The 27866-nt window shown below is 37.7% G+C and overlaps 1 protein-coding gene across 2 annotated transcripts; it reads left to right on the top strand.

The window, feature by feature from the left end:
* Positions 1–2811: 2811 nt before the first annotated feature.
* On the top strand, positions 2812–23683 carry LOC103716258 (transcriptional corepressor LEUNIG_HOMOLOG-like). Of its 2 annotated transcripts, none has more exons than XM_008804187.4 (18): positions 2812–3055; positions 3326–3413; positions 3578–3675; positions 4728–4837; positions 4944–5254; positions 5341–5416; positions 5504–5609; positions 15894–15943; positions 16026–16331; positions 16645–16731; positions 16908–17138; positions 17238–17343; positions 17448–17557; positions 18790–18939; positions 21056–21211; positions 21294–21410; positions 21558–21755; positions 23187–23683. In XM_008804187.4, the coding sequence occupies exons 2-18, from the start codon at positions 3382–3384 to the stop codon at positions 23328–23330; spliced, it is 2388 nt and encodes a 795-aa protein (XP_008802409.1). In that variant the 5' UTR covers positions 2812–3055; positions 3326–3381; the 3' UTR covers positions 23331–23683. The 2 variants fall into 2 exon arrangements, with proteins under 2 accessions (XP_008802409.1, XP_008802406.1); XM_008804184.4 differs by having other exon boundaries at positions 17238–17379.
* The last annotated feature ends 4183 nt before the right edge of the window (positions 23684–27866 follow it).

The following is a 27866-nucleotide window of genomic DNA, read 5'->3' as shown; positions in this document are numbered from 1 at the left end:
GAATTATTTTTGAGCAAACTGTTATGCTATTTATAGTATCTAGCTTTGGCAAAGCAATCGTTTCTTGCAAAAAATTCCTACAATGTCCAAACATTTGAAATAGTTAAAATTTGAGCTATCTTTTTTTTTTATATATAATTTAGAGTAATCACTTAGTGCAACTCTCAGTTGCCCGAGATTTTTTTTTTCTTTATCAAATTTCGGCTAGAGTATCTAAACAGGGCATTAGTGTTTGGAGGGCCATAGTTGTTTGGGCGAAGGGCTGGAGAAAAAAAATATAAAGAAGAGTTTGAGGAGAGGATGAGATAGAAAAAGAGAAAATAGATAAGTAGCAAAAAAATTCTAAGATTGCAGTATAAAGAAAAAAAAGATACTGTATCTTTTGCGATATGAGATAACAAAAAAGGAAATAGATAAGCATCAAAAAAGATTCTTAAGATTGTCATACAATATTCTAAGAAGAAGAAGAAAAAAGTATACTTTATGGCATGATCCACATAGAGATACTCTTCATACGTGGTCCCTTTGTCACTCCAATTTTTGTTTTTCTTTTTTGGATAGAAAGAGAAGCTGAAACTTTTTTAATTAAAGTCCTACAGATTTTGGAGTATAAAATATTCTCAATACTATGGTATGTTCATTATCTAGTATACAAGATAATGAACATACAAGTTTTGAAGTATAAAAATATCTCACCTCCGGATACTGTATGGAAACAAATTTAGGAATTAACTTATCCCGAATACTTGAATAAACCAGTATTTTTTCTTATGCTCTTCTTTCTTTCTTTCTTTCCCAACCCATCAGTCTTACCACGACGCATTTGACCTATGACTATGATGTCAAAACCACTATCAGCATAGTGAGCTGTCCATGTAGCATTGGCAGTTGTAAACCCTGCCTTCTTGCCTTCCCTTCTCCCATTCTCTCTCTCTCTCTCTCTCTCTCTCTCTCTCTCGGTTTGAGCATTCATATAAATTGAAAAGATGATTTCCCATATTTTCATCATTTTCACTGTTTACTCTTTGCATGATTCAAATCTATATTGGTTGTAGAAAATCCTAGTAGTCAAAATTGGAGGAAGAAGGTATAAGAGTATCAAGCAATGTATTTGGGAAAGAAGTGAAGGGACGCATATAGGTTCCCAATTCTTCTTGGTTGTTGACTTCTTGGCTAATAAAACATATTTGGTTATAACGTCCATAGTTGTTATAACTAGTTCTAAGGCTAGTTAAAAATATTAATTGTAATAGCTACAAATGATTAGTTACAACAGCTAGCTGAAATGGCTAGTTATTAATGGCTAGTAAATTTGAATTTTGAAACTCCGCCTTGCAACGGTTAGATGATAATCATCATATTCAAAAAATTTAGATATATTAGGTCCCGCAAATTATTTTTGAGCAAACTGTTATGCTATTTATAGTATCAAGCTATGGCAAGGTGATCATTTCTTGCAAAAAATTCCTACAAATATCCAAACATTTGAAATAGCTCAAATTTGAGCTATCTTTTTTTTTCCCGGAGTAATCACTTAATGCAACTCTCAGTTGCCAGAGATTTTTTTTTTCTTTATGGAATTGAGGCTAGAGTATCTAAATAGGGCATTATTGTTTGGAGGGCTACAGTTGTTAGGGCGAAGGATGGAGAAAAAAAATATAAAGAAGAGTTTGAGGAGAGGATGAGATAGAAAAAGATAAAATAGATAAGCAGCGAAAAAATTCTAAGATTGCAATATAAAGGAAAAAGATGCGGTATCTTTCGCAATATAAGATAACAAAAAGGAAAATAGATAATCAGCAAAAAAGATTCTTAAGATTGTCATATAATATTCTAAAAAGAAGAAGAAAAAAAAGTATACGGACAAATGAATATCTTCTACTTTATGGCATAATCCATATAAAGATACTCTTCATATGCGGTCCTTTGTCAACTCCAATTTTTTTTCCCTTTTTGGATAGAAAGAGAAGCTGAAGCTATATGGCAAGAAATAAAATCACAAGATCCAAAACACTACAGAACCAGATATTTACAGCCGCGCACACCCTTTAAACACAGAAGCATAAATATCAACTCGAACGTGGTTGTTAAGGTTCGCGTTATTGTGAGCAGCTCTTATCCTATTATATTCATGATAAAATAAACTTAAGCTCGATCCCCAACTCATTCTATCAGGTCATGACCCTTTCCGCCTCCTATCTTGTACCTTTAGAACCTTCCATTTGGGCCCCAAAGAACAGGCCATTTTTGGGCTGGCGCGCCACCTACCCCACGTGGCAGGCCCCTGGTTCGCCAGCACCAACCATCCCTCCTCCCCGACGAGAAATTCCTGCCGGTACCGCGTGCATCATGAGGCCTGCCGTTGGTTTTTACGGCCGCGTTCGTCGAGCGTGCATCTTAACGCATCATCGTGGAAATCAGCGGTTTCTATTGGCTGCTTGCATGGCGACGCTGTTGCACTCGGTGCAGGCAATAAATTCCTCCCCCCCCCCCCCCGCTCCTCCTACACGACAAGCTACGCGCACGAGTTTTGTGCAACCCCCCCGTGCGAAAGCGAGCCCTCAAAGAGAAACGCCTCCGAGGCTCGGCCCCCCTTCGGACATTCAAGCCAAGGGTCCGCATAGAAATCTCGCTGAGCGTCCTATTTAACGGGCCCCGATCGCCTTCTGAGTCACAAACGGAGGATCCATCGTCACGCATATAAACGTTTACGCGGACGTCTTGAAGGGTTTGGTCGCTCTGGTGTCCTAAGCTCAGCTTCGGATCCGAAGCGAAAGCTCGAAATATAAACTCCGTTGGTATCTCTCCTTCTCCTCTCTGCCTCGAGACTCGTGAGAGAAACCGGCTCGCTCTCGCTCTCGCTCTCTGTCTCTGTCTGTGTAGGGAGCGAGCTGGTCTTCTCTCCGAGGGGGATCGTTCTCCAATCTGAAACCCTAGGGGTTTCTTCTGGGGTTCGGTTCTCTCCCTCGCCGTAATCCTTCCTCTGATTTCCGACTCTACGAGGCGTTCTTGGGGGAGTCGCAGTTCGACAACTCGAAGCGGGGTGGAGCTAACGGTAGGTTTCTTGGCTCAAGAAAGTCGGTTCTTGGATCTGAAATCGCGTTTCTTGCCACGATTTCCGGTACTTCGGGTGGGTTTCGGAAGCGGGGAGACGGAATCGGGGTTTTTGTGTGGGTTTTGATAATGTGGGATGTGATCTTGAAGCGGTTTTCGTGTAGGAGGCTTAATTTCTTTAATCGAGATTTGTCAACTGTGCTTGCTTTAAAGAATAGTTCGATTATAACTGTTTGTTTCTTCTTCTTTGGGTGACGGACGAGGAAATCAGCGGAGTGACGGTTGTGCGACGTTTGTGCTTTGGGTCTTCTGGATTGGAGCTTAAGGATGGCGCAGAATAACTGGGAAGCAGATAAGATGTGTGTATTCGATAGAATTTTCTTTTTCTTTTTCTTTTTTGATTTACTTCGTTTGAATTCTTCTGGTTTCCTATGATGCTGAATTACCGACTGTAGATAAATTACTGCTCTTATCGTTTCTTTTATTGAAATTATAAAACTCCTTTTTTTCCTTTTTTTATTAGGCTTGATGTTTATATTCATGACTATCTGTTGAAACGGAATCTGCAAGCAACTGCAAAAGCTTTCATGGCTGAAGGAAAGGTTTCAGGAGATCCAGTAGGTAATAAATTTCATTTCTTTTTGTATGTCATTTAAGTCCTTCCTATGTTTGTATTTACATAGTAAATGTCGAGGTTTTAGAACTCAAATTTCTTTGTGAAATTATTGTGAATGCTGATGAATACACAGAGCCGCCAAGAAATCTCTCTCTCTCTCTCTCTCTCTCTGTATTACACACGTTTTTTATATAGGATGATGTTCCGGGGACGTATTGCTACAATGAGTTGTATTTTGAGGTAATAAGTTGAACTACAGATGGTTTTGATGCCTTCTTGTGACACTTATTGCATCATGCATTCCACTCTAATTTTCTCTTTCAGAAAGGAATTCCAGTTACAAACAATTGTAAACTCTGGATGTCCATGTTCTTTCTACCTTCAATTTTTTTTTTTTTTGAGAGGTTAGTTATAGAAACTCTGGAGGATGTAGGAGCATAAATGTTGAGCATTTCTAACATTCTATGTACACCTTTATCCTGATTAATCTCTAGATAAGTTTTTTTAAGAATTGATGTCTCTCATTTCAGCTTGTCATCTTCTAATCTTCTGCAGGGAATATGGATTTCTAGGTTACCTGATTTTGCTATCTTAAAAATTTAATTGCAAATTGGTTTCTGATTTCCATTTTTTTTTTCATTTTTTCCTTTGAATATTGGCTTCTCCTGAAGTATTTAGATGCCATTATGCATGCATATAGTATGTACGGACCATCCTGGTTGGATATTGTTGGTGTAGTGGGGTTTGTGTTGCTGTATTATTTCTTCTAGTTTGTGTCATTTCACTTGGTTCATGCTGGTCGAGATGGATTGCTATAGGTGGATATGAGCATGGATCCTCTATTTTGAAATGGGACTTGCACGGCATGATATGATGCAATATAATATTTCTGTTTTGGGCTATGATCAGCATGAATTTGGGACTCTATATTAAAGTCCTTTATCTGAGCAATGCCATTCCAGCAATTGGAACATAAACTATCTTTAATAGAAAATTTCTGTTTCTGTACATAAGATATTTACCGGGCAGAAACGTAAGCTTTAGCTTAAGTGTGCAGCAATTGATGCTCCGGGAGGATTCCTTTATGAGTGGTGGTCTGTGTTTTGGGATATTTTCATTGCAAGGACCAATGAAAAGCATTCTGAGGTTGCTGCAGCTTACATAGAGGTAATGTTCTTAAAGAAGTACCTTGTTTCTGATCCTATAATCTCTTCAAATTTTTAGTTGCCAAGACCCAAGAGGGTGTTCCACCGAAATATTTGTTTGCTTGCAGGCACAACAGATAAAAGCAAGGGAGCAGCAACAGCAGCAGCAGCAGCAACAATTCCAGATGCAGCGATTGCAACTCATGCAACAGCAACATCCTCAGATGATGCGTAGGGATGGTAACCATCCTGCTCTCAATGGTACTTTAAATGCCATAAACTCTGATGGAATGTCGGGGACGCCACCAGCTACTGTATTGGCTGCTAAAATGTATGAAGAACGTATGAGGCATCCCCACTCAGTGGATTCTGAGGCATCCCAACAACTGCTTGATGCTAGGAGGATGGCCCTTCTTAAGTCAGCAACCAACCATCCTGGGTAGTATCTACTGTTTCATGTCAATATTTTGTAGACACTAAATAACCAGGAGTTGGTAGGTTATTCTTTCTTTTCTTCTGAGGCAGGCAACTGGTCCAGGGTAGTCCAGGCAGTGTATCTGCTGCTCTGCAGCATATTCAGGCACGAAGTCAGCAGACAAATGTAACTATTTATACCACCTCTCTTTTAACGCTTCATTTATTCATATTATACATTCTCTGTTATTCATTTTTCTTATAACTATTGCAGGAAATCAAGAGTGAGATGGGTGTAGGGCAGAGATCTTTGCCCATGGATCCCTCTTCGTTATATGGGCAGGGAAACATACAAGCAAAAGCTGCATTAGGTGCTGCAGGTAAGTAACTAATGCAAAGATTCTGAAATTAATCTTCTCATCCACGTGTTTTAAATAGGCATGATAAATGCGACTGAGTGCATAACCTGAAGCTAGGATGTTGGTGGTACTTGGTGATCTCATATGGTGTATTGACAAAAAGCATCAATCACTACAATTTCTGATATCCTGGTATTGCACGAGGGTTTTGTATAAATATTTTTCATGAGCATGCATGGAAAGACCTTGCAGGTTAGTGATGTTTTTGGTGCAAGATCTCACCAATTAAAACATGCAACCCTGACATGATGGACATAGGCCACTAAGTTCATAATTGGGATTTCAACAATAGAGAATAGGACATCAATTAGAGAAATATTAAAAGCTAATGGGTGTAATGTTTTTTTTCCTAAAAAGAGTAGAAAAATTGGGAATCTCCATGGGGGTAAATAAATAATATAGATGGCTCAATTATTCTTGGTAAAAAAAGTTTTTAATTTTTTATCTACAAGGTTAAAATGTGAAGGTTACATAAGAAAAAGCTATAGGACCATTGGTGAGAAATCCCTAAAATCTTCTTAACAAGTAAATAGCATAAGCAAACTCCACAGAAGCATATGAAATATACATCATATCATTTCTTGTAAGCTGTTAACATAAATATCATTTCCTATAGTTTATTAAAACCATAGCCAAAAAGTATTAAGCAAAAAGGATTACTTGAGAGTGAAGGGATGGCGGTTCATAGGATTACCGCAACTAAGATGTGGAGGTTTGTGTGACATCCTTAGTGGACTTGCATAGCTCAACCACACTTTAGTGTTTTTCGACAAACTTCAGCATGGTTGAAACCAAGGTCCGCAAAACTGGCATCGGGATCTGTATCGGTCAGCGCTTGATACGGTTCCGTACCGAACCGAATCGGTAAGGCAGTGACAGATGGCCCATACCCAACCGGTTCTGGCCGGTTCACACCGAACCAACCGGTTCCGGCCGGTAAAGGACTGTTCTTGGCCGGTAGGGGTCGGAACTGAATATGAATGACGAACCGACTCAGTTTCGCACCGGGTCGGTTCGGTACTGCCTGAACCGGGCGATTCGGCCCGTTCGGCAAACCTTGGTTGAAACCTTCAGGAATTTGGACAATTAAGCAAGTTCGACCTGTTTGGTAAGTCTAGAACTGCCAATATGCCAATGACCTAGTCTGGGAGCTCCATTAAATGCCAAGCATTTGAGGAAAAGAAATTGGGCAGTTGATAGGAGTGAACAATTTTGCTGCCGTACTCCACATTCATACTGCTGGAGTTTGAATCATTAATTAGGCCAAATGCATGGAGCCTAACTTCTCATTTTCTACAAGATGCAAGGGACCGTGGTATAGGCAGCCAACCCTCTGGAAAGGAAAATAACATGGTAAAACCCCTTAGAGAAACTATGGTACCTAAGGAGCAAGATGTGTTAATGGATCTCTAAAGCTAGAGCATTGTAACTCTATTGAAATCTATGTTCAAAAGTTAAAGCAAAAGCAAAAAATATGGAAATCAACAAACCATCATGAAAGAGCTGTTTAGTTGATGCACTACTTGAGCGCTTCCGAATGATCCATCAATTGGGAGAGCTCACTTGTCCTTGTGGTTGGATTAGGTTAGTAAAGCTACAAAGGTGGATGAGGAAGTTGAAAAGGTGGAGCGGCTACCAAAGAGGTAGTATGGAGGAGGTGGCAAGGATAGTGACATCATGTAGGCTCACGATGTGTGGCAGGATAAAAAGAACCAACTGAATGTGAGTCATTGAAGTAGGTCCACCGAGTGTTATGGTGAGCACAAGCGCCTTAAGTGGAAAGAATGGGGATTGGAACATCACTTCTTGTTTTCTTTATTTCAATATTTCATGTGTCGTAGTTGCCAATTTCGTATAATAATTTTTGTTATTGTAAGAATCGCTGCTCTACAGAGAGAGCAATAAGGATTGTAGAGGATAGACATGCCTATTTTTTATATGCTTCATTGGTTCATTTCTATGTCTTGATGCTATACTTATAGGGCTTATTGAATATAAAATTACTATAAATCTTTAATTAAATTCCAATTATATCCTTGTTTCCAAGGATATAAGTACTGGTGCCTACTGTCCATATATCGTCTACCAAATTGGCTGGTAAGATAATAGTACTGGTAAGTGTGTACCGGTACCGTGCCAACACAAGGTGTTTTGGCTCCATTCTGCTGTCATTGCACAAAGAAGCGTATGGTATGTCAGTACGGTAATTTACTGTACCAGTCCACACCACATGGGTAAGGTACCGGTACAGTTACTGGTACTAGTACTTTAAATTTGACTCTTCCTATCTTCCAAACTCTCTCTTTCCTCCTATTGCCATTAGACGTTTAGAAAATTATTCATTTAAGATATTTTATCTCTATCGACCCACATGTCTTTGTAGGCTTTTCTTTTGCTTATTCCTATTATCGTCGAAGCCCTCTTGCCTAAGCCCATGGCTGTGCTTGTTGCATTGCCTATCTCATTCTCACTCTCGCATATCTTTCTCCCTTACAGTCACTGCTTCAGGTAGCGACTCCAAGGAAGACAATGAAGATGCCCCCAAAGACGAAGCAGGGGGAGCCATTGGTGGACGAGGAGAGGTTTAAGGTAGTGCAGTCCTTGAGAAAGAGGCCAACGGCATTCAATGTTGGGGTAGTCTTTGCCATTCACTACCTAGGGTGGAATGGGAAAGAGGATATTTCCGTAATTGGAGAGATAGACATTGGACAACTGTGGAATTCCTAATTTTTCTTTTTTTTCCCCCTTCTATTTTAATTTATGTTGCTATTTCCTCCTTTTAGTTTGTCTTTTTCTTTGGTGGTGGCTCTATCAATCACTTTGTTCCTTTGTTTTCCTTTTTTATTTTTCTTTTTCCCCTTGAGACTAGGTTTTAACGATGCTGATATCCCAGATAACAAATGCCTTTATTACTGAAGGGAGGAGGGGTTTTGGAGCAAGATATCCTAAATAACACATCCTTCTTAATTCTTTTAGTTATGGTTACAATGTTCACTATTTGCTTAGAATTGTTGGAATAAAATAATAAGTATCATTAGCCTTTACAATGGAAACAAAATAACAACATTATTTTCTCAAGACACTATTTATAAAATAAATTATATATTTCATTGTTTATATAGTAGAATAATTTTAAATTGTTTAGGAGTCTGAAATCATAAAAATACATTCGATAAATATTGAAAAGTTAAGATATGACTGTTCTTAACAACTACAATGGAACAATTGATAAGTAATGACTGATATTATGTGTATATCATATTAGGAAGGAAGTGAAATTAAAATAGTGGACAATATATTGTTATTTAGGATATTATGTGAAGATATCAGTTAGATGAAAGGTCAAAAGAGTTGATTTAATTTAAAGAGAATGGAGGGTGTTATCTTATGGAGGGGTTGGTCGCAAGAATCATGTTTTGTTGTTGTATTAATATTCAATATGGAAATGGCGACTCGTATTTGTTCGGTGAAAGCGTTGCTTGACTTTCCTAGAAATAAGATATAATCTACTATGATGGTCCATAATTACTACTATATTAGGAAAGAATGAACAGGAAAAGTAAACTAATAATGTTGTTCAATCATGTTACTATTCACATAATAGGTTATTTATTTAAAACTGAGATAAAATGTAAATATATCGTTATTAGATTTAGAGTCAATAATGAAACAAGCAAATAAAGTTCTTTGGCGATTATTTAATTTCTCAATATACATATTATAATCCAATGGGGAGCCTTCAAAATAATTTTAACTATAGTTATTTAAAATATTTTAGATTACCGAAGATGTTTTGGTATCTCGTTGCGAACCACCATTTCATGATAGTAGCATGGTGATAGGTATGAGACAAGATTTCAATTGCTGATTTGTGCGATACTTAATAATTTGGTTTTTCATAGTTCCCAAGTTGATTGCTTACATTAGCACGTCGGGATCACGGTAAATGGAACCCTAATGTCAAAAGAAGGATAAGGGGATGCGGTTTAGTTAGTAGGCCCTGGCTTTCGCAGGAAAGTAGGGATGCTTGTAGATGTGATATATGCTCAAAAAAAGGAAAAAAAATAAGAAGTTTCCAAGAGGCCTCCTTTCCTCTAATCAGCTTTCCTAAGTCATCCTTTGCCCCATCTTTCGTCGGCTTCCCTTCGACCACTTCCTCATCAAAGCCTTCCTCTCCCCTGCCATTGTCACCACCCATTTCTCATGCCTTTACGTCGTGTACATCGACTCTTTCTTCTTCGCCACACCACTGCCCTTGGCGAAACCGTCGCCTTATGTCACCTTCGCTGCCGGTGCTCCCTTCTCCCTCACCTCCCTTCATTGACTTGGCCACCCTCCATTGCACTATGAAGTATGAACCCTTCCCTCCCTTCATTGACCTGGCCACTGTCCATTTGCACTAATCTCCATCTCTTTGCCACCCCCTTTAAAGATCAAGGAGCCTAATGACGTGATCGAGGTGCCACTGATGCCATGGTGCATGCGACGTTGGAGGCAAGATAGTGCAAAGAGCTTCCAAGGGCGATGGGGAATGTTGGAGAAGGGGTTGGTAGACGTGATGGATGGGGCACACTCTGTGGCTATGTGGAGGGCGCATGTTAATTCCATGAGGGCATTAGTGAAGCCAGGTGTGTAAAAGGACATGAGGTATGAGAGAGTGGTATACGGTGGTCATTAGCAAGGATGTTGTGATGATGGAGGTGCTACTAGAGGCGGGGGTGGTCTCAAGTATTGCCACCATGTAGGGGACGAAGCAGAGGACAGCTATGACCTCTTATTTTTTATTTGTTAATTTTTACAAGCTTCTTAAGCTTTCATACAAAAGCCAGGTTCCGTGAACTAAACAACGTTGAAGGAGTGAGGGTTTTAGAAAGTGGTTATGTAAAGTACTTCGCATCAAATTTTAGTCAATAAGTAGTGCGATGTGCTGTGATGGTCTTTTTAAATCTTAATTAGTTAACAAGGTTGGATTTGTTCTATACTTATATTTATAATTTATTGTTGTTGGGCACCAGTTGGACCGTACGACATGCAATTTACATGTCTAACAATAGCTTGTCAAGTCAACAAGTTTGTAACTCATCTAATTTTAGAATATGATGGAATTTTTCCATCTCCATAAGCAAGCATATGGAAATGAATGTTTCACTTTGTGAGATGAAGTTTATGAAGGTCAGTTTTGTCAACTTTCTAAAATGAATACAAGTTATAAAAGTTTTCTCGGGACGAATAAGAATTTCTATATCAGCATATAGGTCTAAGCAAGGTTTTTCATGCCGTCCCGAATCGCCTAGTTCGAGGCGTACCGTACCGGGGGTGATCGGCATGGTTCCACCCCTCTGTTTGAGATACAGGCGAGGGTGGGGGACAGGGAGAACGGGAGAGAGGAAAAAAGAGAGAGGGGGAAGGAGGGAGAGGGAGAGGAAGAGGGAGGCAGATGCTTGGAGGATGCCGACGGAGGGTTGCAGAGGGCTAGGGCGGGGTGTAGAGGGGCGGAGGAAGGGCTCCACCCTCCCGTTCCCCTATTTCATTCGAAATAAGGGCCCTGGATGGGGGTCCTTTTTTATTTTCAAGAAATTAAGTGAAGTCGACAAGGGGATTGCCGACTTCACTTAATTTCTTCCTCCTTGTCGACTTCACTTAATTTCTTTAAAATAAAAAAGGAGCCCCCTCTAAGATCCCTATTTCGAACGAAATAGGGGAACGGGAGGGTGGACCCTTCCTCCGCCCCTTCGTGACCCTCCTTCAGCCTTCTACCTCCCTCCCCCCCTCCTCTCTTTTCCCCTCTCCCATTCTCCCTCTTTCTTGCCCTTTTCGTTGTGTCGGTACGGGCTTGCGAGGAACGACATAGGGGTATACCAAACCGTGCCACTGGGCAACCGGTATGGGCCTCAATACTGGCACAACGATCCTTGGGTCTAAGCCTTTCATTGCATATTTCATATACACTTTGCTTAGTTCAAGGATTTTATTATATCTAAATTATTAATAATAATATGCTAATAATTAATTTTGTATGTGAGTTAACTCACCCAAATTTCAGACCTACTTTGATGAATAAGTTCCATGTAAGCAGTAGGGATTTCCAAATTTAACGTATTTGGTTAACGATGCATGGATAAGAGTTGTTATACTTGTCTATTTACTAAGAACATGGAAAGCATACTTAGTACTTGGCATAACATTATAATATGTTATTTAGCATTTTGTTTTTAGTAAAGTAAATAGAAGCAATCTAAATTGTTAGATAGTATCAATTTTCTTTATTACCGAATCCACTTTTATCTCTAATTTGTTTCGAAGCTTTTTATAATAATTCTGATTATATGTATTAAAAAAATGAATAAATTCATACAATGTATAGAACCAACAAGAGATAAAATCGTTGCCAAGTTTTGATGATATATTCCCTTACAAGAATTATTCCAGTAAAGTTTAAGACACTAAGAGAACTAAAAATAATCTGGTATAGAAAATTTGGCTAGCAGTTCTTTTATTTTAAGTTGTTCTTGTCGCTGTTGACTCCTTAAAGTTTAACAGCCAATAATAAAGTAAGCATTTATTGTTCTTTGATGCTCCAAACTTACAAATTGGGCTATAACCCAAAAATTTCAGTTCTTTAGGAGGAGATTACGTTCAAAGTTCAAACCTAGGATGAATAACAAGAATGTAAAGTCACAGTTGTCATTCCTGTTACACAGCGGAAGCATTATAACATCCTCTTTTGTAAACCTTGAGGTTGACTGAGAAACCAATGAAAGAGGGAGGGTGAGGAGATAGCAGTAATTGAGGAAAGAGAAAGCGAGATAGCAGCACTAATTAGCAAATTTAATTAGGCTTCTGTTCCTCTCTTGGTTTTGTCTTTTCTCCTTCCTCTACTGCTCTGTCTTATTAAGGGATTAGTTAATTATGATCATGTGGCTAAATGGAGGATGATGCTTTTCTTCTCATTTTATATGAAAATTTGGATATTTTTGGAGGGGAGAACTTTCTTCCTCTGATGCTTTGATAGATACTAGGATTGTCACACACCAAGAAGAAAGGGCATAAGGATGTTTGAACTTTAATTAGGATATTCTTTCAGCTCAGTACCTTATCCAATCCCTTTCAAAGCGTGAATGCTTGGCTACTCCTTGAACATAACCTTTCATGTAAATTGTATACTAGAGTCTTGATAACATTAGCTACATTAAATGATGCAGGACAACGAGGTGATGAAACTCTTAATTTCAGAAGATACAGAAGCTATATGAGTTAGGAATTAAGGATTTTCAGAAGTTAGGGGATCCCATGGGGGTAAAAGCTTAAACTTCATTTTACTTGAACTCAACATTAGAACCTGCATAAGCAACATAATTTATCTCCAAACTTTGTGATTTTAGGGTAAAGCTAATAAAGGGAGTAGGCTTCTGACTAATGGTATGGGCATGTAAATGAAATTTGAGGTGAATTTAGTAAACATGATACTTTAAATAAACTTAAAGGTTTTAGGAAGAGGTTAATAGTAACATGCTTAGAACTTAGAAGAAAAAATATGGAAAAGCTTGACATAACATTAGAGATAACACTAAATTAGAATGCTTAACAAATGAGGATTCATAAAGCTGAACCTAAATTATGGGGAGAGGGGTTGAGGGTTATGATTGCCCATAGTTGAAGTGTTTTTTTTTTAAAAAATTGCTAGTTTTATGCTTTTCGCAACAGAAGACGATGTTTTTGTGGATATTGGCTCTTTGGGGGTAGTTAAACACATCATGGATAGTGTTTGTTTCTTGGTGATACTAACACCACTCTGATTCCAAATTTTCAAATGCTGATATTAATATTAATTGCTCTGTGGGGGCTCTAATTTCAGTTTTTTATTTTTATTTTTGTTCTAAGGGATTTTTCTTTTTTTTCTATCCTATTATATGTTTGAGATTAGATGACTGAAGGGTTTAGGTCACCAAACAAAGTGACAACTTATGATGCCAAATTAGCTACTAAGTGGTGGGTGCTATTATTGGCTGTCCAACCAATGTAGGAAATACAGTGAAGGATGGACAGGCACCTCATCTCTCTCGGGTGCCCATGCTCCTCTCCACACCCTCTCCTCTTTTTTAAAGCACGAAGGGGTGTTTGCTTCAGGCATATGTAAAATTGTCGAATCAATATTTTGCTAGGGTTTCTTTACAAAATGATTCCTATATCTTGTGAACTACAGGCTATGGAAGATCTGAAGTTTTTGTGCCCTTTTATTCTCTTTTGTTCAGTTAATTTCCTACCTTCCCTCTCCTATCTCTAGTACATGCATACTCATCTTGCTGAATTGCTGTTATGAAAAGTCAGATCTCAAAATCATATCCTTTGTTAGGCTGGATCATAGGTGGATCTCTTCAGTTATGTGGAGAATGTCTCGAAAAAATTTACCTAATTTTTGGAGTGTAGAATCAAAAATCAAGGATGTTTTTCCTGGTGAAAAATCCCCCCACTGTGTTATATTGTATTAAAGAATTGAAGAAGCTATTCGTTATTGACGTTGTGTCTGTGAAATTTGCATAACTAAACTGCTACAAAGCACAAATACTTTAAATCACATGTCATGTCTTTATTGGATATTTATCAGATGCCGATACTTTCTGATACTTCTAGAGTATGTGTCTGATACTTATGTTAAGTATCCTACTATTCAAAATTAAAAATTGCATTAGGGATACCTTCCATATGCACTCAAAGATGCTTCCAGGATACCTCCAAGAATGGGCGGAAGGGTTTTTTTATTAGAGATTGTAGCTTGTTGTATCCTAGCGATAATATATCCTAATTTTCAAAGATCTCTCATACAATAACCTTATCGTATCCATATCATGTCATGTCTGTATCTGTGTTCATGCTTCCCAACTGAAATGTCATTGTATGCAACTCTATTATTATCAAGCTTAATTTTGAGCATCTTCCTTGAAGAACCTGGATACGAGACTGAGAATGTAGAGAAAAATGATTAGGAAGTTACATTTGGTATTGACCAAGAGAAAAGAGTATGACATCAAATCCCTTGAGCATATTTTTAGATGGCAAAGAGAGAGTAAACTATTGTATGTAAGGTGTTCTATATCATGCCAGTGGGAGTTGGGTGCATGTCTTTCCTTAGCTCGTGCTTCTAGGAGCCACTCTGAGATCAAACTTGGGTAATTATCCCTCTGTATTTCTCAAATGTAACAAAAAAGAATGACCTACCTCATTTCCTTCTTAAATAGTACACAGGCATGTTGGTTAGAACATAGAATATTGACTGAGTTTTTCCATAACTGCCTTCTTGTTGCATGCACTTGAAGCATGTGAAATTCACATGCTAATTTGGGCATCTTGATCTTTTTTTTTCACCCTAAATTAATGTCCCTATAACTTTGCAAACTGTGTAACTTAGCACTTGTTTTATTTACATGTTGTCTTTTACTCACATCGTTTTATCAATATCATGCTATTTTGTATGAACCTACCCCATCTATAGTCTAAATTTAGACTATTCAGCTGTCTTTGTTCCTGGGCTAGTGGGAAAATGTTCCAACATTCATCGCCACCTAGATGGTTAAGATCACCAGATTATTACCAGTACAATGACGAAGTTGCTGTTGAAAGGGTCTCTTAATAATGCTCCTTCACATAAAAAACTGCAGAAATGTGTTACACAAGGATCTGTTTGAAATAATCTAACCAATTTTATATATCAATATATATATATATATATATATATATATATATATATATATATATATATATATATATGAAAAAAGAATTTGGTTGTTGATGATCTAACCACATTTCATATACTGTGAATAGCATAGGAGATGTGGTAGTCCTTTTGCACTCTATCCCCTTCCTTTTTTTTGATCATCCAGTCTGTAAAATTTGATTACATTTTGCAGTCTACCTCTACCATCTATAAACTTCTGAATCTCCTCTCTCACTCTCTCTCTCTCTCTGCCCCCCTTTACTCTCCTACTGTTCAAAGTTACAATCTTATTTAGATTTATGGCACTAATTATCTGTTCTCTTAGTGTTTAAATTGGATTTGGAATCATATAGGTGTGTTAAAATTGTTTCTTGTGTATATTCAATGACCTTTTACAACAAAAGCTTATCAAAGGGAGAACATATATCTTAGCTCTTTAAAAATGAAATATGGGCCATGAGCCAACATGATATTGTTTCGGTATAATATTTACATTGTGAGACATATTTACCTTGCCTTGTCCATTTTTACAGGATTGAACCAAGGTGTTAGTGGTCACCCATTGAAGGGATGGCCTTTAACAGTAAGAATTGTACAAGAATTCACTTTTCTCATTTAGTCAGGTAATCTTTGTAGTAAGTTTAGAAATTTATTGCATTCTGTAGGGATTTGACCAAGTACGCCCAAGTTTAGGTGCACAAGTGCAAAAGCCTTTTATGACTACTCAAAATCAGTTTCAACTTTTCCCATCGCACCAACAACAACAATTCTTAGCAGAGGCCCAAGCGCAAACTAGCCTAGGCAGCTCACTCAACTATGGGGAAATGGATCCACGAAAATTCAGGGCCTTGCCTAGGGGTGGTTTGAATGGTAAAGATGGTCAAGTCAGTGGAAATGATGGATCGATCGGTTCCCCAATTCAATCAAATTCTCCAATGGTCAGACAGGATCAATCTGAATATCTAATGAAGGTCAGTTCTCTTAAAGGTCACCTAATACAAGTAATCTTGTGAGTCTAATCTCTCTTCCTCCCTCTGGTTCTTACACTGCTTCTGTTGTCTATGCCAGTCACTGACAAGTGCCACTTCTGTCTACTTTTACATGACATTTTTCATATTTTTCATTAGTTTGAAAAAGAAGTATCATTTAGATTCCTGTGGATTGTGGAACTTTTAATTCTCATGCTGGATCTTTTGGCCTTTAGATGGTTTTGAAATGTATTATTTATATTTGTTTATATGATTATCCCTGCATCTTTATTTTGTACTGACTAAAAATGTTTAGTCGAAGGTGGCCCAGATGCAGCAATCCTCTAATCAGCAACAACAGGAACTGCAACAGCAACAACAGTTGCGACAAGCACCAAATAGGGTCAGATTTATCTCTCACTTTTGATTTCTTCTCTCAAGGAAATATTTATTTTCTTTGCCCAGTCTGGTAGCTGTTCAGCAATGATGGTCAGCTTATGCTACATAAGCTAGTTTTCTTAAGTCTAAGTTCATTCATTGTCATTTCTTTAATTGTAAATCACATTCTTAAACATCCAGAATGTTAGGAAAAGGAAACCGCCTACTTCTTCTGGAGCTGCAAACAGTACTGGTACAGGAAATACTGTTGGACCCTCTCCCAACTCCCCTCCATCAACTCCATCCACTCATACACCTGGTGATGGAGTTGCAGCTGCTGGTAATTTGCAACATGTAACCAACATGTCAAAAAGTTTAATGATGTATGGTGCAGATGGAACAGGTGGACTTGCTTCTTCATCAAATCAAATGGTAACTCCTGGCACAATTCTTTCAATGTCATTTGCAAGCAAGCTAGGGAAGTCCTTTCCAATTTATCCACCTTAAACTATCTGCATCTTTAAACAACAGGATGACTTGGAGCACTTTGGGGATGTTGGTTCTTTGGATGATAATGTGGAATCATTTCTGTCACAAGAAGATGGAGATGCAAGAGATATATTTGCTGCATTGAAAAGTAGTCCTGCAGAACACAACACAGAGTCTTTAAAGGGTAGTTTTCTGTCATCACATCAGAACTTCTGCTAGATAACCATTAACATGTTCGCACTCTCTTTTCAGGTTTTACCTTTACTGAAGTCAGTTCTATCCGTACAAGCAATGGCAAAGTTGTTTGCTGCCACTTCTCTTCAGATGGAAAGCTACTGGCCAGTGCTGGGCATGAGAAGAAGGTGAACTAAATAGCTTTTGCAATAAAAGATACTTTCGGCAATACTAATATATCTATGATACAATATAGAAGGATTTGTGTTGTGTAAGTACTAGTAAAAGTGGGGATTGTGTCATATTGAGCAAAGCCGAATTCAAGGATTTGGCTACATATTATTAGCAGCAGAGTTAAGTATTTTCAGTCAATTATAGAAAGTATGCTTCAGTTCATATGTCATTATAAAATAAATCCTCCAAGAATGCACTTTACCATTAAGTTATGCCTATGTTTAGATTTTGCATGTTCTATTAAGGAGATGAACGTGGCCATAGATTTTTTATGACATACCTGCACAAATATAAAGTGTTGCCAAATAAATCATAAATTGAAAAAGTTCTTGGATACACACAGAAGTTATTGGGTCTTGCATGTGCGGGGGTGAATATAGAAATTTAAAACTTGCAGTCTCATTTGATTCTCTATACAGTTTGTATCTTGTCACAAGGTTGCCTATGCAACGGTTTTTGTGCCACAAGCTCCTTTGTAGTTTGGACCTGCTTTTAAGAATTTCTTTGATGTTTATAATTTTAGATTCAATCTCAAATTATTTGCTGTGGTAGAAGCAAGGTTCGCCATCTCGATACCGAACCCTGTACCGATGCCTCACTAGCACAGTGTCGGTATGAAATTTTTTTACGTACGAAGTATCAGTACGGTATGCTCTGTACCACTTAGTTCGGGCCGGTACGGCGAACCTTCGTAGAAGATAAGCGCATATGAAGGGAAAGGAAGTGGAAGAAGATAGGATTGAAGAGATTAAATGTGAAAAGGAGAAAGCAAGCAACAGAGGCCTCAAAGGAGGAGAAGGAACATCCAAATCCTTTTATTCCATAACAAACATAGGACTTAGATACCATACTGTAAAGAAATAAAATTTTGAAAACCCAAAACTGCACCCAAGAAGTGGTTGGGCCTTGGGTTTGTTGGGAGAGGAAAGGCGTGGAAGAGAAAGGGTGTCAATCCTTTTCTGTCTCGCTGAAATTTTATAACTATGTTTGTAAACTATTATATGATAATATGCTCTCTTGGTTTGTCATATTACTGTCAACTGTTTTGTGCTATTGGTTATCATATGTAGCTTTACATGATGTATATATCCATCTTCAAGTTGCATGCATTTATCTGGTAGAGTTTATCTTCTATTTAATTGATACTGGAATTCTAGGATTTACCATCTAATCTTTAATGTTATAGGCTGTTCTCTGGAACATGGATACTCTACAAACAGAGAGCACTCCTGAGGAACACTCTTTTATTATTACGGATATCCGTTTTAGGCCAAACTCAACTCAGCTGGTTACATCATCTTTTGATAGAACTGTGCGACTTTGGAATGCTGCTGAAGTAAAAAAATCTCTACTTTTAACTCCTGATGGTGTTTTAATTTGTTATTTTCTAGTTAATACTTGCTTTATTATTATATGTAGACATTAAACTATATCATATATTTGTTGGTTGCATATCCTGCTACTACGTAGAGAAGCATGAATATTTCTGTTGTGTGGAAATTTTCATGTTTTATTCCCAAAAGGAAAATGGTAAAGGTCACCAGTGCTGTCACTACTCAGTTCCTTGGTCCTAAGAGGCAATCAATTATTGGGAATTCTACCTCCCTGCCTGACACCACCTACCTCCTCTGTTTAACACCAATCCCAGCTGCCTCATGGGACCAGTGCAAATTGTGTGGTGAATTGCGCTGTGATCTGCAGTACTCTTTTCAAAGTATATCTGCTCTGAGAATACATGTATGCTGAAACACCCTTTTGGTTAGAGTTGGAATGAGTCTCACTGGAATTTTGTATCAGTTTGGATCTCGTCCTGGATTTCAGGAACACGAATCCCACTAGATTCATGGACTGATTTGGATCTCTGAATGATCTGAAAGAAGCATAGTCTAAGAGAATGATATCGGCATCATCCTTTTGCTTAACAAGAAAAGAAAAAGGGAGAATAGCCTCGTGTGCTTAAAATAACCCAGTTTGCATGGCCCAGGTGGATCTGTGCTCCACCTCACAGTTATTTAATTACTAGTTTTTAGCACATGCAATGTACATGCAAACAGGTGGTGTAGAATACGAAAGATGGATTGGGCGTTGTTGGAGGAAAAGAAACAAACAAAAGAGGGGAACAGAGTCAAAAATCAAAATTGCAGGTGGAGTTGTAGAGGGCTGGATCCCATGGTCGAGTGGAATTTGGGGATGGACATGCATACGATTATAGTAGTATATGTCATGTTAATTCATCCTAACAATATTGTTTTTACTTTAATCCACATAGATTCCCGGATCAACATCCTAACTCTATTACAGTTGTATATATCATGTTAATTCATCCTAACTCTATTTCTTTTACTTAATCCTCATAGGTTCTTAGATCAACATCCTTTGTGAGTTACTCCTTTGCTTTTCTGGATGTAGGAGGCGAATCCTGAGGGTAACATCATAGACTTGACTCCCTTGTGGCTCATGCATTTGGGATAAATTCATTAGTTATAACTTATGGAAGTTCAATGTGTCAACTAGGGTAATTTGACAGCAGTTTGGAATTTTATTCAAGCTGAAATTGGTTTATGCTAATTAACTAAATAACAAAGGAAGCAAGAGAGCAGCCGGGAAAAGGGCTTCCAAGCAAATCCGTACTTGAGTTGCTAAATCCACACTCTTCTATCACATGCTGATGAGTTAACCAACATTGTTGACAGTTGCATGCTATTCTACTTGTAGAATAACACAAAATTATAGAAATGTGTCATTGGTAAGCCGGGTTTATCTTCTATGTTGGTGATAGTCGAATAAGAAATAGTGGTGACAGGAGGTAGATGCTAGTACATGTCTGTTTAATGTCAATTTGGTGTTCTTATTAGAAAATCTCCATAAAAATCCAAATTCAGAATAACTTGTAGAGTAGCATGTATCTACCAGATCATATAGTCCCAGTATTTCTTGTTATTATTGCTTGTTATTAAGGTCCGCAATTTTGGTACTCGGTACTGTATCGATACTTATCAGTTCGGTATGGTACAGTACGGTACATTCCTGCACCGAAATAGCTTTCTAGTCATTTTTCTCAATTTTTATCTTGGTACGCCCAGATACAGGTCGGTATGTCTCAGTACAAACCAGTACATCTTGGTACGCCTTGGTAGAGGTCAATACACCTCGGTACGGAGCAGTACGCCTCGATATGGGGCAGTATAGGGCTTGTACCAACTTGAAGTTAAGTTTTATATTGGTTTTCTTTCGGTACAGTACAGTTCGCCCCATACCGGATGGTACGGTAGACCATGCTTGTTATAATACTTTATATTTTCGTTATCATTTAATATTATAATGCCCTTATACTAGCATTTGTAATTTGGAAATGTACTACTAATTTTTAGCTTGAAATATAAGTCAGATATCTTGCTGTCTAACCATTGGCTTTCCTTCTTCAATCTCCAATTGTTTTGTTGGTTTTGTAGCCAAACTTTAGTTTGCACACGTTTGCTGGGCACAGCTCCCAAGTGACCTCGCTAGATTTTCATCCTAAGAAGACGGATGTTTTCTGCTCTTGTGATGGAAATGGTGAAATTCGGTACTGGAATGTCAGCCAGTATTCATGCTCCCATGTTTCTAAGGTTGGACTCGCTGCTTCAAATATAATTTTAATTTAACATACTGTGTTCTTGGAATTAATGATCTAGACTATTGGGAAAACAGGGTGGTACAGCACAAGTAAGATTTCAGCCCAGAATTGGACATCTTTTGGCTGCAGCTGCGGAAAATGTGGTGTCCATTATTGATGTCGAGACAGATATGAAGACACTCACGTTACAGGTGTTGTTACATAATATAATTGCTTCTAAGTTGTACTTTCTAGGAAATAAAAATGGACATCTTGGATACTTTCTCGTATGATAGAATATATGTGGTTAACCATCTTTATTTCCGTTTATCATGCATAGTTTTCTTGTTAAATTGCAGGGTCATAACAAGGAAGTACACTCTGTTTGTTGGGATGCAAATGGAGACCAACTGGCATCTGTTAGTCAGGATTCTGTTAAAGTCTGGTCTTTGACATCAGGGGAATGCATTCATGAGCTAAGCTCCAATGGGAACCAGTTCCATACATGCATATTCCATCCAAGATACCCTAAACTTCTGATCATTGGAGCTTATCAGGTAAATGTGATTCTTCTCATCATGTTATCTTGTTGGAGGAAAATTCCTAGTTCTTTCTTGTGATAGCCTTCCGTGGCAGTTTGGAAGGTTATCAGGCTGCTGGAACACCATGTGAGGCCAAAATCCTATATATGTTTTCCTACCTTGTCGGATAATTTTTGGCTGCTCCTCTGTCATGCTTGTGTGTGGCCCTATATGAACTTTTTACCTTCCCTGAGAATCTAAAATGTTAATTTTTGGCTGTCATATGAAAGTTTTATATCTTTTCCCTTTTTGGGAGAAAAAGACTTGGATAAAACCCTGTCACCATTAGGTTGCCATCTAAAAGACGTTATTCTATAGTGGACTATTTTATTGTCCATTATCCCTGTTGCATCTGTCTCATACACATCTACTTCATAGAAACTCTTGTTTTTCTCAATTGTTTAGACATAGCAAGTGAGACATGCCATAGCTTTGTGGCTCAGCACTTAGAAAGCTGAGTACGTCTGTTCAGAACTTGACTGACATGGCTATAAAATCTTTGCTGGTATTAGCAAAAATATCCGCATATTGATCATTCTTCTGCGTTTTTTCGGCTTAACCTATATCTGTTCTGCAGTTTAGAGTATCATAGGAATACATTCTCTGGAGGTGGAATTAAAAGTAACTTAAGGAATTCTCAAGTTTTTAATGTTTTTTTGGTAGGTCTTATTAGATGGTTTAGCCCTGTCCTGGTCATTTTCAGGGTGCCTCTGAGCATAATGCTCATAAGCTCATCATCTGGGCAAGCAGATCTTCTGTCTGCGGCAACTAAAGAATGCTTGGCACGCCAACTGCGACTTGTCTGTGCTTGTTGTACCCATCACAAACCCCTCGGATATGTGTGCATATGTGTGTGCATGTGCGTGTCTATGCATCTCTGCATGCATATGCGGGTGGGTGGGCTCATCAGCAAATAGTGCATAACGCACCACAAGCTCATAATGTGTCCTCAGGGGAGGAGCAAGGACCATCGATGCACTAGCACCAGTAGGTCAAAAAAATCTGAAGTTTCTATCAACTAGAAAAGAAATCCTCCTTTCATCTGATACACTTGTATTGCTATATTGGAATCCTGTTTATTAGAAGGAAAAACAAAAATCAGTGCGAAATTGTTGAATTTAGATTTCCATTTTCATTTTCCTTAGCTTTCTCAACACATCTAATGTAGCCTTACTTCCTGGATGTTCCAAAAGAAGGTCTTGGAAACATGGAAGAATTGTTTCCTAGAATTGGTCTCAGTGCTCTTACCCATGACATAGATCCTTGTGATGTTTGAAATGTCAATATTTTTATCAATGTAGTAATTCAGTCATATGCTGTGTAGTTTTCACTTGCAGGCTTCAGAAGAGGCATCTGTAAGGCTTGAAAAAGTTTTGCTGATTCTAATATATTTTCAAATATTTGCAGACTTTGGAGCTGTGGAACATGGCTGAGAACCAGACCATGACGGTTCAGGCACATGAAGGCTTGATCGCAGATTTGGCACAGTCGCCTTTCACTGGAATTGTTGCCTCTGTGAGTCATGACAGATCTGTTAAGATATGGAAATAGGCAAAGTTGGTGACTGGACTTCTTTTTGATGGCACTTTGTCAGCTGTCAAAAAAAGTAAAAAGTGAAGCGAGGATGATGCGCAGTACTGTTTTTTTTTTATATTTGTCTGTCAATTAGGTGGAGGTTTTGAAGGCAATAAAATCACAAATTTGGTGTAATGGTCATAGGTTGTATCAAAAGAAAACAGCAGGTCATAGTGCCGTATTTTCTGTAAATTCATATGGATGTACATGGATAATTTGCCTCATCAACCTTTGTTGGTTGAAAAACTTTCAGCATATTGGGATTTTGTTCATCCTACCTGCATCTGGATGGGATGGGCATAATTTATTTTGGCGTGACATTTTTCTTATACGCTGATCCTCTGATAGTCTATTTGAAAAAATGAATCTTATGATTATGACAAATAGTCAGTGGTTTTTTTTTTTTTTTTTTTTTTTTTTTTTGTACAGTGGCAGCTTATACTAATCTCGCATGAGCATTACTTACTGAGTTAAAGAACAAAATATTCTTGAAGAGATAGGTACACAACGGGTTCAAAGAATCTCAATAGAATGATGAACAAGAGGCAATCCAATTGGCAGTTCTGTTCGTCTTTTGAAATACGTAGCCAGCCTGAAAGATGTCGCACTTTTGTAGTAACTTCCGGACGTTCTCTAGAAGTGGATGGTTGAAGACCTCCGGCCCCTTATGAATAATCCACTCAACCACTTTCATTGAGTCCCCTCTAAAATGATCCACCAGGTCTCTAGAACTCGACTTGAGTTTTCTCCAAAATGATACACCAGGTCTCTAGAACTCGACGGCTCGCATAACAAATAGTCAGTTTTCATTGTCTATGAGAATCTTGCTAGAACAGAATGTGTCCTATCAAGAATGGCCAGATGCCAATGTAATTTTTTTGCCCCAAGTCAAGATCATTATCTCATGATGCAGAGCGAGTGGAGTTTTATTCTTGCTTGGTATAGGGGTAATCTCCTCCTTTTGTTATTGGAAGAGAAAAGGAAAAACGATTGTAATTGCAGTGATTAGGATTAGATCTCACGAACAGCAGTGTCAGAGTCAGCTTTAGTTTTGTGGTACAGGGAAGCTAAAAGCTGTATCGCTTATTAATTTTTAACAAACATTGTTGCTTGGAGTTGGATATAATTCATCTAAGCAGTTCATGAGAACAAATTTCCTTGAGAAATGTAACTTCCATGACCAAGTTAACTTTATGAAGTGTACACTCCATTAGGGGTCGAGCCTACGTACATGCAGTATAACAATCAAAATTTTGATGCACCAAATGTTGCACTTTTGTTATGATTAAGTTATATGCATACTAAAATTCTCTTCTCAAACTGATGGTGATTGCTCCTATCTTTGCACCAAGAAGGGAAGAAGAGGGGTCATGATTCAAAGTGCGTTAGTTACTGATAAGAATAAGTAATGATAAGTTATTGATAAGACTATTGTCTTTCTTTTTTTTTCAATAACTTATTCTTAATTGATGTAGAAAATGTGGATGATCCAATTTATCATAAACTAATAAACGTATTAGTTCAGCTGAACTAGTGCATGGAAGAGGTCGAGGAAAAGGTTGAAAAGACTTTGAGATCCAACCTTTGAAACAAAAAAAAAAAGAATAGAGGGAAAAAAACTTTTGGTCCACATCTCTTAATAGGGTTCGTGCTTAGAGCATGACGCCTGAATGTTGTGGTAATCTAGTTAATTGCATTAATCCCCTCCTGATACATGACATGCCAGCTGTGCAGGGATTTTTTCTTTGTGCCAATTTTGGGACCCATAGCATTAAAAAATATCATTTATTAGTCCGAAATGATTAGGAATCTTATCAAGAGTTTCAAAAATATATGGTTTGGTTTTTTTATTAATTTTATTTTGATTTGTTTGGTTCTCTCTCCCTTCTCATTTCATTTCGTAGCTTACTCACATGGCATGCCAAGAGAGACATTTCCCATGAATAGAAACTGTCTTCCTCGTCTATATAAATGGTGCAATGAAGTCCCTATTCAGTCGCTTTCCCTTCCCTTTCTTCTCATTGCTTCGGCAGTCTTCCCCGAGCTCCGCCACCTTGGCCAATCCACAGCTAGAAGAACGTGGAGCCTCTTAGAGTCCCTGCCACCACGGCTATGAGGTCCTTGAAGTTATCACAAGTTCAAATTCTTCATTGGTTTCAAACACTCATTTATTAGCGGAAGACTAATTCTTATATGGTTTGATTGCTTGATGATTGCTTAAATCTTTCTTTTCCTTTTTCTTTCTCTATATTTTTTTTAATAAGGGAGAAGGCAGGCCTTAATGCAACAACTAGATTGCTTCAGTACGACCTGAGTGTCCTGAGTTCAAAACACAAAAATAATATTTCCATATGCATGGTTATAAAGCTATGTGCATCCTCTCTAGATCCTGGAGTGGTGGTAGTCTCATGGAGTATAAAGAGGGAGACCTGAAAGACTCATCATAAGAACAAGAAAGATACACCCCGAGATGTAAAGAAGACGGTCGAAGTTGTGAGGGAAAAGGTCAATGTGGCTGCTGATAAGGTAATTATATTTTTGCATATAAGTTGCAAGATTGGCATAAGAAATTTTTCCGTTATAGTTTTTCAGCATACGTATGTGCAAATAAATAATTTTATTTGCTGCTTCTTTTGTCTTAGAATGTGTAAAGCAATCTAGAACAAGACTGGTTGCAGGGTCTAATATGTTGACCGCACCACTAAGTCACATTAAAAATCAAGGGGTCAAACAAAGGATCAACTAATTCAAGTATTCAATTTAGGATGGTTTGTATTTTTTCAAATTTTTCCACAACAAAAAGATGAAAGGGCCACATTGTTTCATTTAAATTATCCCTAGCTAGCATAGTAAAGTCAATAAAAAAAGTTAAGTTTGTAACACTACAATGTTGGCTTCTTGTGTGCATGCTCTGACTTGAGATTTGAGAGAACTTAATGTTTAAACTGCGCGAACTTAATGTTGAATCAGTGATCAAACTTTCCCATGTTTTGCGAGAGAGAGAGAGTCAAGATTTCTTTTCTTGTCCTGATAGCTAATAAATTATTATTCATAAGAAGAATTAAACTTGTGGCAACTTAGACTACCAACTTCTTGTCAATTCTTTCTTTCATTTCTGCTTTTTAATTTGAAAATGGGATCTTAGTACTTGAAACTTGCTGGAGAGATCGATCCCTATTGGTTTGCAGTGCAACTTTTCAAGTATCTGATAACGTATGCATGTAGGGCTGGTCCTTGATCGATGCATCTTGTCATCAATTAGTTTTCTTAAAAGAAAGAGAGGGTAATCCACCCAAGATTTCTGCCATATTTAAAACCATGCATCAAAGCCGCCGGCAAGGTATTTATGGAAGCAAATCGAAGCAAACAGTGTAAGCCGCGTGGTGATCGCCCAAACAAACGATCCAAAAAGCGGTGGCTGGCGAGCCGAAGACGCCGAGGACAATACCATGAACTGATGCCATGAACAAAAGTGTGGTTAAGTTCATCAATTTCAATTGGAATTGCACCCCACCTGAGTATACTTCAGAGGATTATTATTTTTTTTTTTTTGTGATCACCATTATAGGCACCAAATATTCTTGGAAATTTCCAGCCATGGGGCATTATTTTATGTTTCCACTGTGAATCATTAGAATAACTGTTGTAATATAAACGAGCTTCTATAAACCAATCAAACATGTATTTATGGGCCTGATCATGTTGTTTATTTAAAATCATTAGATGACTTTCCGCTAATTCCCACCTAATTTATTGAGCTGATATTGTTGCGATTTCTTCCCACTTAATTTAAAATTTCTTTCTTCCTCGCCTTGTCATATTGCTAAAATTAGATGATTTTCTGCAAAAAAAAAAAAAATTCTTCCCACCTAATGTATTGAGCTAATAAATTTTAAGGTTGTGTAAGAGGAACTCGGACCCAAGTCATAAGTACCCAGCTTTCAGTGATTCAATTCAACTAAGTCTTAATTCTAAACTAATTGAGATTTGCTGCAGGAATTTCTTTTCTTCATTTCTCTTGGTTTAGGACTATACTTTGGAGAAGATAATTCAAAATTGGTGTTAGTTCCCGGTATTTCTTACATCTATAACCAAGTTTTGGAACATATTTGGTATTTGTATTTGGCAATAAATCAAATGCATTTTTTTCAACTTTTAGTCGGATCATTTATTATATATAGTTAACTATCAAAGTATTTGTTGTTCATGATTTAATTTTTATAGTATATAATTGGTTATTTTATTTATAAACTATTGAAACCATAGATGAGTTTAGTTTGTATTCAATATATATTTTTGGCACTTGGTGGGAACATGGATCTAGCCCACACCGAAATGAAACCAACACATTTTGGGAAGTGTGCGGTCTTTAACATACCTCAACCCAACTCAAAGGCTTTTTTGAAGAGTTTATTTTAATATATTTTTATTATTCAAATCTGGATTTAATCCAATCCTTCAATGGCAGTGCATGAAATATAAAATTCAGACCTCTAACTCGATCAAAATTGT

This window comes from Phoenix dactylifera, chromosome 2, assembly GCF_009389715.1.
Source record: "Phoenix dactylifera cultivar Barhee BC4 chromosome 2, palm_55x_up_171113_PBpolish2nd_filt_p, whole genome shotgun sequence".
Classification (NCBI taxonomy): domain Eukaryota; kingdom Viridiplantae; phylum Streptophyta; class Magnoliopsida; order Arecales; family Arecaceae; genus Phoenix; species Phoenix dactylifera.
This window is presented reverse-complemented; position numbering and strand designations above follow the sequence as displayed.